Raw genomic sequence first — 18,596 nt, 5'->3', positions numbered from 1 at the left:
TTGATGAAATCCCAATAGTTCATTTTTGCCCTGGCTTCCCGTGCCTTTGGCGATGTTTCTAGGAAGAAGTTGCTGCGGCTAAGGTCGAAAAGGTTGCTACCTGTGTTCTCCTTTAGGATTTGGATGGACTCCTGTCTCACGTTTAAGTCTTTCAACCATTTGGAGTCTATTTTTGTGTGTGGTGTAAGGAAATGGTCCAGTTTCATTCTTCTGCATGTGGCTGTCCAATTTTCCCAACACCATTTGTTGAAGAGACTGTCTTTTTGCCATTGGACATTCTTTCCTGCTTTGTCAAAAATAAGTTGACCATAGAGTTGAGGGTCCATTTCTGGGCTCTCAATTCTGTTCCATTGATCTATGTGTCTGTTTTTGTGCCAGTACCATACTGTCTTGATGATGACAGCTTTGTAATAGAGCTGGAAGTCCGGAATTGTGATGCCACCAGCTTTGCTTTTCTTTTTCAGTATTCCTCTGGCTATTCTGGATCTCTTCTGGTTCCATACAAATTTTAGGATTATTTGTTCCATTTCTTTGAAAAAAGTGGATGGTATTTTGATGGGGATTGCATTGAATGTGTAGATTGCTCTAGGTAGCATTGACATCTTCACAATGTTGATTCTCCCAATCCATGAGCATGGAACGTTTTTCCATTTCTTTGTGTCTTCTTCAATTTCTTTCCTGAGTATTTTATAGTTTTCTGAGTACAGATCCTTTGCCTCTTTGGTTAGATTTATTCCTAGGTATCTAATGGTTTTGGGTGCAATTGTAAATGGGATCGACTCCTTGATTTGTCTCTCTTCTGTCTTGTTGTTGGTGTATAGGAATGCCACTGATTTCTGTGCATTGATTTTATATCCTGCTACTTTACTGAATTCCTGTATGAGTTCTAGCAGTTTTGGGGTGGAGTCTTTTGGGTTTTCCACATACAGTATCATATCATCTGCAAAGAGTGAGAGTTTGACTTCCTCTTTGCCGATTTGGATGCCTTTGATTTCTTTTTGTTGTCTGATTGCTGTGGCTAGGACTTCTAATACTATGTTGAATAGCAGTGGTGAGAGTGGACATCCCTGCCGCGTTCCTGACCTTAGGGGAAAAGCTCTCAGCCTTTCCCCATTGAGAATGATATTCGCTGTAGGTTTTTCGTAGATGGCTTTTATGATATTGAGGTATGTACCCTCTATCCCTATACTCTGAAGAGTTTTGATCAAGAAAGGATGTTGTACTTTGTCAAATGCTTTTTCTGCATCTATTGAGAGGATCATATGATTCTTGTTCTTTCTTTTGTTAATGTATTGTATCACGTTGATTGATTTGCGGATGTTGAACCAGACTTGCAGCCCAGGAATAAATCCCACTTGGTCGTGGTGAATAATCCTTTTAATGTACTGTTGGATCCTATTGGCTAGTATTTTGGTGAGAATTTTTGCATCCATGTTCATCAAGGATATTGGTCTGTAATTCTCTTTTTTGATGGGGTCTTTGTCTGGTTTTGGGATCAAGGTAATGCTGGCCTCATAAAATGAGTTTGGAAGTTTCCCTTCCATTTCTATTTTTTGGAACAGTTTCAGGAGAATAGGTATTAATTCTTCTTGAAATGTCTGATAGAATTCCCCTGGGAAGCCATCTACTGGCCCTCAATTTTAAACTGATCTCTTTATCCTTGCTCTTTTCAGAGTCCAGGTCTTTAATCAGACACAGATCCAGTGTATAGTCTCCATATATATGTGTGTGTGTGTGTGTGTGTGTGTGTGTGTGTGTGTGTGTGTGTGTGTGTGTATTCATAAATGATGTCATTTATGATTTCTTGAAATACAGTGTTGTAATATGTGCTGCAGGACCAGGTGCATTATATATTCTACATTTTCCTTCTAACCTAGCCCCTCTAAAAAAGAAAAAAATGTTAACATAGATTTAGCACCTTTTTGAAAGAGGTTATTTTTGCAACTAGTATTGCAATACAATTCCCCTCTCTTCAGAAGAATCTGAACTTTTATTACCATCTTCATCACTGGGACAGCTCGCTCCCCCCAATGAAATACAGTGAACATTGTTAGCCTTGTCTATCAGTGTTGACATACCTGTTGAGCTAATTTATTTCTGCATATGTCTTATTTGTATCATTAATTTTGCTTTCAGTTCCATATTATCTCTGAGCAAAAATTATGCTATTTGAACTATTTTCTCACAAAGGAATTATGTACTTAATTTCTTCGATTTTTTTTTTGCTGGACAACATTAATTATTTATATTTTACAGAACATTTTAAAACTGTACTTTCTTTCTCAAATGCTACATTATAATAAATCAGGGTCCCTATTATATTATACAATATTAAACTTAGTTTTCCTTTTGAAATGGTAGGGTGTTGTTGATTAGGTTGCTTTTTGCATTTCCCGATCATTTTCTTTTTTTTAATTGATATATAGTTAACCTATTATGTTGTATTAGTTTTAGGTATACGACATAATGTCAGTTATTTTCAATGAACAGTTTTGGTTAAGGACTTTCGTTATGGCTCCTACCTCAAAAACTGAAAGCATCTTGAGACAGCTCTATTGCATTGGATAGTATTTCTTTGATCACCTCCCAACTGGCATATGTAGAGAACAGTTGAACTATTGCTCTCAATACAGTTTTTAAAACTAATTTGATATTTAAACTCTGAAAGAGGTATTAACCATCATGACATTTGAATTTTATTAGTTGTCTTATACCCCACCTGAATATCTTTTGCTCTGCCAACTCTACTAATCCATTTGGACTCACTTGAACTCAGATAACTTTTTGCTAAGTTTGGCCTGAAGAAATCTACCAGTCTCCAGAGGCTAGTTTGTAATGGGAATTATTGGTTAAGCCAGCGTTGGCATTTGGTTCAGTCCATTTCCCAGCCTTAAGTAGATAATACAAGTTTGCATGTGCGTCTACTTTTATTTAATCTTTTAAAAAGTGTTTAATACAGTCATGCTTGATGATGCGGCACAATACCTAAAGGCTGGTATTAAGATATGTTTCTGATCCTCTGGAAAGCTTTTCTGACTCAGTAGGCTGTGAACGTTCACAATAGCCCTAAAGGCAATCCTCCATGAGTTATTGTAGGTTGATAACTGCACCTGGATTATCCACAGCAAAGAAATTTTGCAACATGCTTTCTAACAGTCCAGTCAGTGGAATAGTATGGGATGAGAATTGTCTGGTGGACAAGATAGATGATACACAAGCCCACATAAAAAATATTTCATATAAAAGACCTTCATTAATAACACTGATATAATCATATTACAATCCTTTGCTGAAGCAATCTCGAATTATGTAAATGGAGTAAGATACAAAAGAGCAAGTAAAAGCATTTGCAACTTAAAAGTATATTTTGTGAGGGTGTAATATCCTTCTGTTCAAATTCATATTACAAAAAGCAAATGGGCTTATAGCCTCTGAATTATGAACCCAGAACAAAAATAGATTATTTGATATAAATGAAACATACAACTAGTTTATTTGAGAAAGAGATAATTGCAAATAAAAAAATAGTGTTTGCTACCCCCCATTTCCAACCCCAGGCAAAAAAGAGTGTTAAATAGTGATTCTATATAGTATCAACATCAAAAACTATTGTAGATTTCTCTGTTGGTCTAAGGGCCCGGAATTGAAATGTGTCTGTACTTAAGAAAACAAATATATCTACCATGTTTACATATATTTGCAAATTTAGAAATTATAATACAAATGTTTTTTACTATAAATAATAGTTGCCTAAAATACAGTATTTTTAAATTAAACTTTTCACCATGAGGTAATTATAGATCACATGCAATTGTGTGAAATAATGCAGAGAGAGCCTGTATACCCTTTACCCAGTTCCCCCCGTGGTAACGACTTACAAAACTATAGGGTATCACTATGGGGATAGTAACATTGATACAGTCAGGGTGCTGAACTGCTATGACCAAAAGGATCCCTCCAGCTGCCTCTTTATGACCAGGTCTACTTCTCCGTACTCCCACCTAACTTAGCCCTGGCAACCACTAATCTGTTCTCCATTTCTATAATTTTGTCATGTCAAGAATGTTATATAAATGGAATCATACAGTATATAACCTTTTGGATTGTTTTTTTTTTTTCACCCAGCATAATTCTATGGAAATTCATACAGGTTGCTACATATATCAATAGTACCTTCCTTTTATTGCTGAGGAGGATTCCATGATGTGGACACACCACTATTTAACTATTCACCCACTGAAGGACATCAGGGTTGTGTCCAGTGTTTGCCTTTTATGGATAAAGCTGTTATAAACATTAGTGTACAGTTGTTGGTGTGAACAGGTCTTCATCCCTTTGGGGTAAGTGGCCAGAAGTGCAATTGCTGAGTTGTATTGTAGTTGTATTTTTAGTTGTTAAAGAAACCCACAAACTGTTGTTTCAGAACAGTGTACATAAATATTTCCCTCTTTCTGCTGTCAGGATTTTTGTCTCTGATTTTTCAAATTTTGACTATCATGTGTCTTGCTTGGTGTGAATCTCTTTAGGCTTATCCTGTTTGGGCTTCACTCAGTTTCTTGAACATGTAACTTCACATCTTCTGTCAAATTTCGGAAGTTTTTGCCCACTATTCTTTTTAGCACTTTTTCGATACTGCCCTCTTTTGCTTTTATTTCAGGACTTCAATGATACAAATGTGAGCTGTTTTATTATAGTCTCAAGGGTCCCTGCGGCTCTGTTCATTTCTTTCAATCTACTTTTTTCTCTCTTGTCCACATCAGATCTATCTTTAAGTTCACGGATTCTTTTCCATTCTGGAGTTGAGTTGTTTTATTATTATTATTTTAGTTATTGCATACTTTTCAGCTCTAAATTTTCAATTTGGTTTTCTTTAGGTCTTCTGTTTCTTTGCTGAGACTACTATTTAAATTTATTTCAGATGCGTTCATAATTGCTTGTCAAAACAGTTTTGTGATAGCTACTTTAAAATATTTGCCAGACAGGTAATTCTAACATCTCTGTCATCCAGCTCCGTGTTATCTTCCACTGATTGTCTTTTTTCATTCAGTTTGAGATCCTCCTTATTAGCATGTTGAGTACTTTTAAATTAAAACATGGACATTTGGGGTATTATGTTTTGAGACTCTAGGTCTTTCTTAAACCTCCTGTTTTAGCTGGCTTCTTCTGATACTGCTTTGGCAGGGGAAGGAGGGATGCACACTCATTACTGTCAAGTGGGATAGAAGTCCAGGTTCTCCATTCAGCCTTCTTTGAAACCAAAGGAGGGAAGGGCTTCTCATTAACCTGGGAGACAGCAGAAGCTCCTGCTCCCCACATGGCCTTCACTGATATCTCTTTGGCTGGGAGGAGTACCAGTGCCTTGTTACTGCTCCCAGGTTGCTTTGTCTGACACCATGGAGGCAGAGGATCACCTTCATTACTGCTGAGCATTGGTGAAAATCCCGATTCTCTGCTATATCTCCCCAACACCACCTGAGGGGGGTTTTTCAGGGGAAATATACCTCCTTACTACAGAGTGAGGCTAGAAGTCGAGATTCCCCATGTGGTCTCTACCTGACACTAGGGAGAGGGTCTTCCTCCTTCCTGACAGGAATGCAAGTCCAGCTTTCTGCTTGACATCTCAGACACTCTAGCATGGTGATCGGAGGAGTCTTGGCACTCCACTCTTTGCTGCTGTGGTTGAGGAAAGGGACTACAGATTTTTCTATGGTGCTCACTAAAGAAGAGCTATTATTGTCTTAAAATTTTCTCTTACTAGGCTGTCCCTTTCCTGGTCATTGGCTTTTATTAGGGTTTTTGGATATGTGCGTGTTGACATTTCTGAGTTGTGAGCTTCTTCACCTCCAGGTCTGGTATATATAAAATGAAAGAAAAATAGGGAACTCACTCCCATGTTTTTCCTTGGCTCTTAAGATTCCCAGCTAGTCTACATTTTTTCCACTTTTCAGAATTCCTATGTTTGTTATATATAAAATGTCCTGGTTTTTTCAGTTGTACTTAGTGGGAGGATTAGGGACAACTATGTGTACTCCAACTTCCTGGAAAGAGAAATCCAAAAGATAGTATTTTAAACACTAAGGTTGTTACATTTTCAATTACAACAATTGAATCTTTTTAAATACTTACCAAAAGGCTTTGGTTTCCTCTTATCTATTAGCTTCTAAGTGAGTTTCTGGGACATGCAATCGTAATTTGGTTTATAGATACAAAAAAGATTTTTAATCTGATTAGTTATAGAGAGAAAATATCATTTCCTTTCAGCCAGTAATGATATCAAGATGATATGAGTTCCCTATCAGGTGAATTAGAAATGAACAAATCATATTAGATATATCAAGGTGAAAAGATGAATAAAAAAAAAAGATTTAAGCTTATCTCTGCTTTGAATGCCAAAGACTAAAACAACTAGAATATTTCATTTTGTTTTTTCTTTATATAAAAGTGGATGATTGTATGTTTGCCTAATATAATACCACTGGTGTCTTTCATTATTATTCTAGTTATCTTTAAATAAAGAACAAAATAAAATAACTTTATTTTAATTCCATGTACTCGGATCTACTTTGACAACATAGGTCACTGTTCTCTGATTTGTGCACCATTACTCCCTTCCCATTGCCCAGACTCCTCTAAACCAGGCTGCTTGCTCCTCCCTGAGCATAATCCACATCTTCCCGGAGTTTTCCTGAGTTCTGCTTGGAAGACATCCTCTCCTTTCCCCTCATTATTCCCTCTCAAAACCCTCCCATCTCTCAAGCTTTATTTCCAAAATGCCTACCCTACAACCTCTCCTGGGGATGGATTGCCAGTTCTTGGGGGACACCATACTTTAATTCATTCTTAAAGGATGAGTTAGAGTTACTCAGAGGTGCAAGGGTGAGTGGGGATGGCGGGGAGGTATAGGGCATGCACATGCTTTGTTGGCAGAGTGGGTTAATGCATTAAAGAACAGAATGAAACCACCTCATATAGGTTGGCAGACTACCAACAGCTTACTATTGGCATCAAGTCCAAGATTAGGAGTAGTGGGAAATGAGGCTAGAAAGGAAGCTAAGGATCACATTAAAAAGGATTTGTATTCCATGAAAATTTTTCTACTTTATCAGTAGAAGATGAGGTGCTTCTTTTTTTTTTTTTTAAGTTAAGCATGCCTTTTTAATCTTTTTGAAGTGCATGGGGTTTTTTTAAATTTTTTATTTAAATTCAATTTAGTTAACATATACTGTATTGTTAGTTTCAGGGGTGAATTTAGTGATTCATCAGTTGCATATAACATCCAGTGCTCATTTCATCAAGTGCCATCCTTAATACCCATCACCCGGTTACCCCACATCCCCACCCCTCTCCCCTCCAGCAACCTTCAGTTTGTTTCCTATAGTTAAGAGTCTCTTATGATTTGCCTCCCTCTCTGTTTGTATCTTATTTTATTTTTTCTTCCCTTCCCTTATGTTCATCTGTTTTGTTTCTTAAATTCCACATATGAGTGAAATCATATGTTGTTTGTCTTTCTCTGACTTATTTTGATGAGGATAGTACCCTCTAGTTCCATCCACATTGTTGCAAATGGCAAGATTTCATTCTTTTTGATGGCTGAGTAATTCTCTCTCTCTCTCTCTCTCGTGTGTGTGTGTGTGTGTGTGTGTGTGTGTTTGTGTGTGTGTGTGTGTGTATCTCAAATCTTCTTTATCAAGGAAGATGAGGTGCTTCTTAAGTGTATTGTGTAAAAAAATGACATAGATTTGCAATTTGATACATACCCAAGGCCCTCCAGTCATAGCCCCAATGTGCCTTCACAGCTTCTATCTCCATTGCTCTGGTATGGGATCCCCAAACTCTCAGATGGAACTATAGGCTCTTCTCCAAACACAACCCACACCTCTCCCACTTGATGAACATACTCCAGAAAAGCAAGATCCATTATCTCTCCCCTACAAAAATACATATGACGTCCTTCCAAGGGTGGTTGTGGGAAATAATGAGCTAATGCATGAAAATACACAATTTACTGTTTGTCACTTAGTATGCATTCACTTTTCTTCCTTCCTCATGACACTTACCTTAATCTACCTCACATTATAATTATATGCATATACCAGCTACAAGATTGCAAATTCCTTGAAGATAGGACTGCATCTAAAACAGTGGCTCTAACTTGGGGGAATTTTGTCCTTTAAGGGACACGTGGCAATGTCTGCAGACATTTGTGATTGTCTCAGTTGTCAACTGGATTGATTGTAGGCCGTTACTGCTTAAGCATCCTATAATTCACAACAAACCCTACAAAAAAGTATTACCCAACCCAAATGTCAATGGTGCCAAGGTTGAGAAACTCTGGCTTAGTTTGTCTTTGCGGCCCACGTAGCAATTATAGGAGTTGCACATTATAAGAAGCATTCAGAGTTGTTACAAATGATTTGGAGCCCCTTTCTGTAGGTAAATTTTATAAATTGCTATGGAGTAACAATTTAATTATAAATTTATATGGTATAGGAAAAGTGTAAGATAACAGAGGCTTATGAATCTTGATCAATTTGGGAAAAACTAATTTTCATTTGTATTTAGAGGTGACCAATTTAAAAGCTAAAGTTCTCTTAATCAGCAAGCTTTTGTAATGAAATACAGCAGGATTTACTTTTATATCAAAGGAGATCCCCTGATAGTTAAAGAATGCAACTGAATACAATTAAAAGATCACCGGTAAGCAGAATACAGGGCCTGGCTGCATTCTGGGAGAGTAGTACACTTAATAATCCAGAATCTAGTGACACTTTAATGAGAAGTTTAAATTTACTGGCCCTGAATCTCAGAATTTATCAATGCTCTCTACCTAAATTTTCATTTAGAAGTAATAAAGTGATGAGTGAAAAGCAAAAGAAAAGTTTGTGACTGAGAAAAGGTTGCTTCATAGATAATTCAAGTAGTAAGTATTTAAAACTGAAAAGAAGAGATAAATTATTGATAAATGGAGAGCATTTAGCCAAGGATGGCAAAGACTTCCTGTGGACGAAGGAAAGGAGCTCTATAGGCAGGACCCAGGGGATTTAACAAAAGCCACAGCCTCTTTAACTAGCCACAGTCAGAAGCAAGTACTAGTGACAGAGTACCCATGGGACTGACTCACTCAATGATAAGAGCATTTTCATGGATGCTGGTGGATAAAAGATGAAAAAGTGTTAGTATTGTCTATTTTTTCAGCAGCTATGAAAATGTTCAAATAAATGTGTCATTTTGTTTAGTCAAATCAAAATCTTAGCTGAAGCCAAGTTTCTAATACCACCCTGTCCTCTAAAAATAAGCCTGTAAAAACAACAATCCTGATGATTCTATCCTATAAGGAAGAGTTCTTTATCACCACTATTTTATTGCCCATAGCAACGTGTAATTTAAAGAGAAAAATGCTGATTTGATCATTTTTCTAAGATATGCTTTTTTTTTTTAAAGAAAACTAACTTCACATATTATGTGTACTGCTTCAGAAACTACATTCAGGGCTGGAAGGACAGGGGTACACATCCCCTCTCATCCAGGGTGTGAAAACAAAAGCCGCTGAAAAATATGTTGCAGGGGTCTTCTTCCTCATCCATTCCTCCCCCATGCAGGGTCACCACTGTTTTATCCCATGCCAGTTCTCTTTGGAAGAGAGTTAGAATCCACCAGAATGCTCTTCTCCCTCAAATCCAAATTAGGAATTTTCTAAAGTTTCTTTTAGCTGACCACTCTTTGTCTCCAGATAATACTATGCTCATTAAATACCTATCAGCATACCCTCTGACTTAAAGTGTTCCACTCACATCTTCCAGAAAGATCACTGTCAGCTAATGAAAACCAACTCCATTAGGCTTCTCACAGCAGCTCCTTCTTGCCCTGTGCCTTAGCTTCCTGCTGGAAGGCTGCAGGACTTCCTGATGTTCCCTTCCCCATGCCAAATAGTGCCCCAAATATTGTCGTATACAGTCAGTTCTCCGCCAGATTGATGCCTTTCTGAATTGTCATCGAGAATAATCTTCATCACCATTGCATCCTTTAAGGATTCCCCCAAACAGGAATATTTTGAGGGGAAAAATGCCACTATCAGGAAATTATATGAGTTTTCATACTTTCACCAGCACTCATAATTTCCATAACTAAATATTATACTGATAGGAAGAAATACAAAACCACTCCCTCTGAGGGGATAGATATCAAAGAACTTTGCTGTGCTCCTTAACAATTTCAGTAAGCAAAGACTTCTCTGACCATAGGGACCTTTTTGAGTATGTTTCAGAAAGGATGATGTGAGCTGTGCTATCCCAAATTCAATGCATCATGACACTCCTGACCTACAGGTATCCACCCCATCGCTTCTCTTTAACATGTCATCCTAATTGTGCTTGGTATGCTCTGGTTCCTGTTACAGGTCTAAATAACGGGTTTTCTTACTTACAAAGTGTCCATGCAACATACCACAAAATCTTATTATTCTTCTCTCAAAACATTTTTCTAATAGTCGGTGAGAGTCCAATTTTAGAATCTAAGGCTCTTGGCTAATGAAAGTAAATTAGAAGTTGATTGGCCCAAGTGCCAATGTTATTCCATTAATAAATGACCATAACTTTTTTTTCCTGCACCTAAAATAACTTGTTTTAGATTGCCTGGCAATTAACAAATCTTACACATAAACGCAGTTCAGAGGAAAAGGAGCAATGTATTGATTTATAAGGAAGATAGACATCACTTGAATCAAGAATCCACAACGGAGTCAAGATTCAGTATAAGGAACCATCATCTTGGAACACTAAATCTAGCTAGTCATAAACTGCCTGTTTTTGAAAAGCCACTCCCCCAGTGAGGTCCAGTCCTGTTCCCTTTGCCTCCTATCTAAAGCATCTTTGTTTTGTTTCAGCTGGCAGGGTTCATCTACGCCTGTTATGTTGTGAAATGTATAACTGAAGAAGAGGACAGCTGTAAGTATTAAAGCTCTATTCTGTTTCTTTCAAGTTCAAAGCATCTCCTTTACTGCCTCCTACCTAGCCTTCCTACTTCTCAGACAATATCGTCCAACACATCATTGCAACAGGGAATAAGCCTTTTGTATCCAACGGACTAAAGTGTTTTCATAAAAGTATCCAGCATATTGAAAAAATGGAGAAGCATCCATTTTGAAATCATGTTTCTTTCATTTCACTAAAGGTATTTTTTAAAGATGTGTTTCTCTTATAACAATTCTAGTAGAGAATAAAGGGGGGCATTGAAGAGGGAAATGCTTTTTAAGTGTGGTTAATTTGACTGGTTTCTTTTTATAAACCCTTATTAAGTATTGCTACACAACCAGTTTCACCCAGGACTAAAATTCCTAACAATCAACAATTTGGAATAGTTCCTAGAATTTTCAAGAACTGACTTCAGATTAATTCAAGAAATGTGTTTTCAGGAAACCAAATGCTCATATTTCCTTTTTGTTTCTACAATTTGATGCAGTAGCTGTAATTCTCTGTCAGAGTCTCAGCATTGAGTCCTATTGGTTGATCCAGAGTTTAGATGCCAGTACCCTCTTCCAAGCCTCTAAGTGGTTCCACTGTGTTTTATTCTTTTAAACATGGCAGATGGAAGGTTTCATTCCTTCCTAGACCCTCTAAGGTTCTGAAATAGGAGGACTGGAAAAATACTGCTATGCTCACGGTACTATCATGGATACTTGCCTAGGCAGCTATATTTACTCCAAGGAAAAGATTAGAGTTGGGGATCTTCTTTCTTTCTTTTCTGGTTTCCAAAAATATTCATAATGATTGGGATTTCAAGACAAAAGATGAGATCCACTGCTCTGTAAAGGATAATTTGAAGAAAAATTCCAAAGAGAAATATGTGTTTCTTCTTCCCTTTCCAATCAAAGTAGAAAGGAGGAAGCAGTATCAGGTGATTAATTTAGAGGAGGCACTTTTTCAATAACAGCAACACATGATGTAAAATCAGGAATACACAGTACATAGTTTGTTATTTTGTGTGTTAAAAGAAATGATGGTCCTTTCACTAAAAACAACATTTGTGTAACACTCCTCAATATGTCAAGTGTTATGTCAGGCTTTGGAGATTTTAAGATTAGTAATACACGAGCTTTTACCTCTAGGAATTTACCATCTAGTAGGGAAAAACAAACATGTAAACATGTAAGTATAATAAAACTCTGTAGAGTGTATATTGTGGGGAGATAGGAAAGGGACCAGGAATGGTTTCATAGAGAAAGACACTCTTGAGCGTGATCTTGAAAGATGAATAGATATTGTTTAACTGATGTGAGTAAGGTGATCCGAGGCAAAAGATCAAAAAGCACCACGGCATATCACAGCCTGCCATGTTGGGGGCAGAGCCGCCAGACTAATATGACTGAATTGTATCTGTATTTCCAGAGAAGATTGGAAAAGAGAGCATGAATGAGTCAGTAGACAAATGGTCATGACAGAGTAAGGAGTTTGGACTTCATTTTGTATAGCATGATGGCAAATCAATTGGCAGATAGTTTATGAAAAAAGAATAACATAATCAGAAATGTGCATTAGAAAAAATCACATTGGTATCAATATGAAGGAGAGACTTTGATGGGGGACAAGATGAGGGAAAGGGAGACTAGTTAGGACATCATGAAAATGACAGATACGAGATGATGAAGGTCTGGACATCTCTGTATTAGAGATGGAGAGGCTAGATCTGGTAAGAAACATGCTAAAAGGAAATGATTCCTTGGTGATGGATGGGTACTATGTAAGAGAAGGACTGACAGATTCCTGGGTTTCTGGTACAAGTGAATGGATAAATGGAAATGTCATGGAGGAAAGTAGAATGGGGATGTGACAATTGGTTCTGTCTAGACAGGTTGAGATTGAGGTATAATGAATGCACATGAGAAGATATCTCACAAGCACTTCTCTTATGCACAAAAGCCTTATTCAAAATTAGGAAGGGTACTAGATGTATGGATTTTAGAATATATGGACTCAGGGACGCCTGGGTGGCTCAGTCGTTAAGCATCTGCCTTCGGCTCAGGTCATGATCCCAGGGTCCTGGGATCAAGTCCCGCATCGGGCTTCTTGCTCAGTGAGGAGCCTGCTTCTCCCTCTCCCTCTGCTGCTCCCCCTGCTTGTGCTCTCTCTCTCTCTCTCTCTCTCTGACAAATAAATAAAAATCTTTAAAAAAAAATAATAGAATATATGGACTCCACAACCTATGTGAGTTCATTCAAATATTATCATTTTGTGCCTTTGTGCAAACTCCTTGGTGAAGGGCAAGTCCAAATTTCATATGGGAATTGAGCCTTCCTTAAACTATAATGTTTGATTTCATTTCACAATGATGTCAGTGCATTTTTATCTTCAGAAAATACTGACTCTCCAAATCTCCTGGATAGATAATCAGTATCTCTCCAGAAGAGTACCTCCCAAAGGGGATCCCAGAAATGCTAGTTCCAAAAGATATATAGCTCAGAAAGTTTCCAACGCCAAGTAAGTTTGACACTAAAAATTTAGAATGCACATTTACATATTAACAACTCTGAGGGTTTTGTGGTAAAGTATGTTTGATTTTTCCTAATCTACAATTTTGTTTTAACCATACTACTTGGGTGAGGCCAGATGCAAATCAAAGGGAGAAACTAGAAAGATTTCTACAGTTTTATTATGCTCACAGTTCCCCAGGGAGAACACCGCACACCATACAAGGCCACTGGGAAGGGTCATGAGGCAGAGAGAGAAAGCAGAACTGTTGGCCAAGCACCTTTATTGTGGTTTCCTCAGAAAGGAATGGGCAAGGCAGCATAAATGGGTTTAGGATTGGCTAGCTAAGTTTGAACCTGTGTTCACTGTGACTATTGGAGGAGACAGTCTGAGGGTACCTAAATTCTCCAGATGTTTTAAGCGAGCCAGGGTTGACTTGGGAATAACCAGGGGTCATTTTGTAGCTGTCAAAGCATCAATTTACAGAAATTGGTACAGCCAGTGGTCATTTTGTAGATGTTAAGGCATTAAGTTACAGAAATTAAAAGTATAGTTACTATCCTAAACATTTGAACACAAAACCCTTTTTCATAAGAAACCTTAATATTCCAGAGAATTAGAAGGCCGAGGAACTCAGTTTAGGGAATTCTGACCTCTGTCAAGTGTTGGCCAAAGCCATGTAAATCCAAGGGGATATGAAGTCACAGATACCTTTTGGAAGGTCAGGTTTCTCTTTCAAGCATCTAATAAACTATTTCCCAAAAAAACTCCAAAAAAACAGTGCGTATATCATTATGTGCATTTTGACCATAGCCCCTTATCTGCCTTTATTAACACAAATCCCAAGTAGACTCCTCATAAACAAGTTTTCCAATTTTAGTCTTTTTGCTCTGTGGTTTAGATGAACTACTTGCCTAATTGTATACCCAAATAGACTGATACTTACCTTACACATTCATGGGACTCCTAACCATCCCAGAGGAGATGCTCATTGGGGCCAGTTCTGTGTCCAGTTAGGTTCATTTACTATGGTCATTTACACACAGAAGTAAATTGTGAGTATCTGTTGAACACAATGCTTTGGATTGATATTCCCCTTGTATTATTGTCTTCATCATTTGTCTGTACGGTCACCTACAGACACTGCGTAGCTCCTCAAGAGTAAAAAGGTTGGAAATTTCTGTCTGATTTTTGGTAATCATATTCTAGAGAAAATTCTTTTGGTCCCTTGAAGGCATTCTGGCTTGGCAGGAAAAAAAAAAATGCTCTCAGAAAGTAAGGCCTGAAGTACTGGAGAAGTTTGTTGTATGTGTAAACAAGGAGCGGGGCTCTGGAAGTGTCTGTTCTTACCTGCTATTGACCTGCAATGAAGCATTCAGATAGCAGTAGACTGGCAGGGGGCTGTGCTAGCCACCTGCTCGCCAAATTAGATAAGTTTTCATTTCTAAGAGCCTCATGAGGAACAGAGGAACAGTTTTAGTTCTGTAACTGTGCTGAAAATAGGCAGTAGAGTGAGAAATAAGGGCCCAGTTTTGGAAACTGGAAAATGAAGGTATTCTTGACGTCGGTATGGAGCTGACCAGCTACGTGCTCCATTTTGTTATATTGCAACCAGTGTAGCCAGGGAGCTTCGGAAGCAGAAGCCTCCAGGGAAACTAGGGAAAGGATTCAGGCTCCAGAAGCAAACTCTCCCACTTCACTTCACGAAACAGCCATCAGTCATCAGTGAACTAGAGAGAGTTAGACTGTAGGCACACCAAACCCACAGGACGCCACTGCCATCAGCTGCGGCTTCCCAGAGAGAACAACAGCCCTGGGGGCAGAGCTGCTTCCTGGGAGCAGGAAGATGGGGACACTCACTCCTGCGCCCCTGAAGTAGTTGCCTAGGGCCGCAATAACAAAATACCACACACTAGGTGGCTTAAACAACAGAAATTTATTTTTTCACAGTCCTCGAGGCTGGAAGTCCAAGATAAAATTATTGGCAGGTTTGGTTTCATCCGAAGCTTCTGTCCTGGCTTCTCTGTCCTCACAGGACCTTCTTTCTGTGTGGGCATACCCCTGATGTCTCTTCTTTCTCTTCTTTTTTTTTTTAGATTTTTATTTATTTATTTGAGAGAGAGAGCATGAGCAGGGAGGAGGGGCAGAGAGAGAAGCAGGCTCCCCACTGAGCAGAGAGCCCAACATGGGGCTCGATCCCAGGACCCTGAGATCATGACTTGAGCTGGAGGCAGATGCTTAACCGACTGAGCCACACAGGCGCCCATCTCTTCCTCTTCTTATAAAGACACCAGTCCTATTGGATTAGGGCCCCACACTTATGACCTCATTTAAAATTACATACAGTCATAGTGGGGCTTAGGCCTTTAACATATAATGGGGGGGGAGGGTTTCAGATCTGACCATTCCACCTCAACACACACACACACACACACACACACACACACACACACACACCATGCAGCCCCCCCGACGACGGGTGACCGTCCCTTCAGGGCATAGATTGGGGCGAACAGTGGTTCCGCCCATCAAAGGCTTGTGGGTAAAAGGCTCCAGGCAGCACTAGTCTCCACCTCCACAGCTCCACGCTCTCTAAGGAGTTCCGGGTCAGCAGCCCCTGCCTGGGTGTGGGGTGATCTGTCTTCAGATGAGTAGCTCCTCACCAGAACAAAAGCTGGAAGCCTGCTCCAGAGGGTGGGCCTTGACACTTGAACCCTGTTTGAGTGAGGCAACCATTGCAATGTACTTTTATATATTTGTTCACGGGAAGGCAGCAGTATTTCTTAGGAGGAAAGACTTTCTCCAGGAGAGCGGGCGACCCTTGCTCTGCCTCCTTTGTGGCCAGGCTCTCCCCTGTATCATCTGTTGCCACCCACGCTGCGTTTTCCTTATGACCTCCAGCCCTTTCTATTCTCCTCTACGTGTTCTCTTTTACAATATTCTGTGAAAGAAATGAAATGTTCCAATATTCTCGGTCTGGCACACCTTTTATGATATATGGAGCTCCTCTCTCACTTAATCCCTAGCTCTCCTGCACCACAGTTGGATGTCCACTTACAGGGATAGAATGAAAAACTTCTCTCTTGGCCTCGTTAGCACTGTGAGATATGACAAAAGGAAGACATGCAGCCATGGAAAATAGCACCAATCCAATCCAGTCTCTTAAGGAATCACTATCTTTTCTAAAAGAGATTCGTATATGTGCAAGTGTTACTAAATATTCAAATCACCCCTAGAAAGATACAGAATGTCATTAAAAATATAATATCCTAAAGGGACCTATTTTGAAAAAAATATTGAAAAATGAATTCTAGATGTTTAAACTTGTAGATGCACATAAGTGCAAACCCACCAACCAAGCAGAAATGCATAAAAACCTGTCCTGAATTCTCTAAATTCAAGTGGCCTTGGGATAAAAGTCACAATCGATTTATAGAAACATTCATTTGAAAAGCAAACCACAGGAAATTATTCACTTCTCTGAGGCTAATAATTTTCTGTTATTTTTGTTTGATTTTTCTTCTAAAGGCTGCTGGCCTACACAACTCCATTCTGTATGTTTTGATCATTTTTCCAGTTTGTCAGGATCATTGAGTTTGAAGGCAATTCTTTGAACACAAGCACACATACCCCCACTTTTGGGGGAGGTAGAAGTGGCAGCAGGGAGTACTACCCCTTTAAAAAATATTTGTTTCTTCCTGTTTATAAGGAAATCTAAGTTTACTGCAGAATGTATAGAAAATACAAACAACACAAAAAGAAAATTAGAATGACCCCACAATTCTAAATTCTGTTTCTCCATTAACATTTCAGTGTATTTTATGGCTCCTAGTCTTCCTTCCTTCTTTCCTTCCTTCCTCCCTTCCTTCCTTCCTTCTTTCCTTCCTTCCTTCCTCCTTTCCTTCCTCCCTCCCATCTTCCCTCCCTCCCTATTATCTATCTATCTATCTTTCTTTCTTTCTTTGTATCTAGTTGTTAGCGTCATACTATATATTCTGTTTGGTAATGTAAGCTTGCTTTCTTGTTATTTATAAATCACTCTTCAAACTTAACCTAAGGGGTAGGCAGTTAGTTCAAAAAAGGTGCCAAGTTCCTGGGTATCAGATTGCCAGAGTTAAGAGAATGTTGTGTCTGTTTCACTTTTGGAGTATCACACTCAAGCCTTCAAATGAGAGAATAATATATTGTTAGTATGGTACTATTTTATCATCTCTTCATAACATTTGTTTTGTGATTTTCAGGTGACTGAGTGAAATACTCTTGCCCATGTCTGCTAGCCTCCCACAAAACCCAAACTTGCCATTTCTCTCCCCATTTCTGAACAGAATCACATATTATGAAAGCCTGGAGCCCCAGATTTCGAATGCTACTAATCTCTAGCTATGCTGTATGGAATCGTAGTGAGGCCAGGGTAAAAGGTGTCACCTTGTTCCTTCTTCAACCCCCCAAAATGACAGGAGCTCTGCTTTTATTTAAATTTACAACTTTACAATCTTCTGCTTAAGATTTCTTTTGGACTAAGAATACTGCAGGTTTTTAAATGATGGAAAACTACTGTCTTACCACTCTATTTCAACACCTTAATTTTGTCGACCCATAAAGATTAAATGACTTGCCCAAGGTCAATGAGCTTATTCATGAACTTCTGACACCAATACAGCACATACTGACTCCTTCAGGATAAGAGAATATTAGCCAATGCCCCTCGGGGACCACACCTGTCTTGACCACTGCTGTATCCTCAGCATCTAGCACATCTCCAACCGGGAGCAGGACTCAATAAGATCTGGGAAATAAATGAGTCAATCAATCAGCTCTCCACACACACTTCTTGGACTATCTGGAAACTGGTAAGGAAATGTGACACCTCCTTAGACCCCAGCTTATTCTAAGTAAATGAATAATCAATTATAATAAAGCACTTTCATCATTTTCTAAGCAAATGACAGAAAGGGGTGGGACAGAGACATGCGGCCATATGTAAAAATGAAAGACTGAATAAATGATCAGCACCTGAAACAGATGCCGACATATACATATGCCTCCTGTCAATCACATGGAAGTTTCTCTCAGAGGCAACAGCGTTCCCTAACAGCAAAACACAGTTTTTACATTACACTGTCTTCCCCATTG

General features: G+C 38.8%; 1 protein-coding gene across 4 annotated transcripts in view; it reads left to right on the top strand.

The window, feature by feature from the left end:
* NKAIN2 (sodium/potassium transporting ATPase interacting 2) overlaps nt 1–18,596 on the top strand; it is a 968,072-nt gene that overhangs the window by 930,015 nt on the left and 19,461 nt on the right. For all 4 annotated transcript variants that reach the window (XM_027603724.2, XM_027603723.2, XM_027603725.2 and 1 more), the window contains one exon: nt 10,883–10,943. In XM_027603724.2, the coding sequence (XP_027459525.1) occupies nt 10,883–10,943 (61 nt within the window). The remainder of the gene's footprint in view (nt 1–10,882; nt 10,944–18,596) is intronic.

The sequence above is a fragment of the Zalophus californianus genome, chromosome 7 (genome assembly GCF_009762305.2).
Source record: "Zalophus californianus isolate mZalCal1 chromosome 7, mZalCal1.pri.v2, whole genome shotgun sequence".
NCBI lineage: Eukaryota > Metazoa > Chordata > Mammalia > Carnivora > Otariidae > Zalophus > Zalophus californianus.
This window is presented reverse-complemented; position numbering and strand designations above follow the sequence as displayed.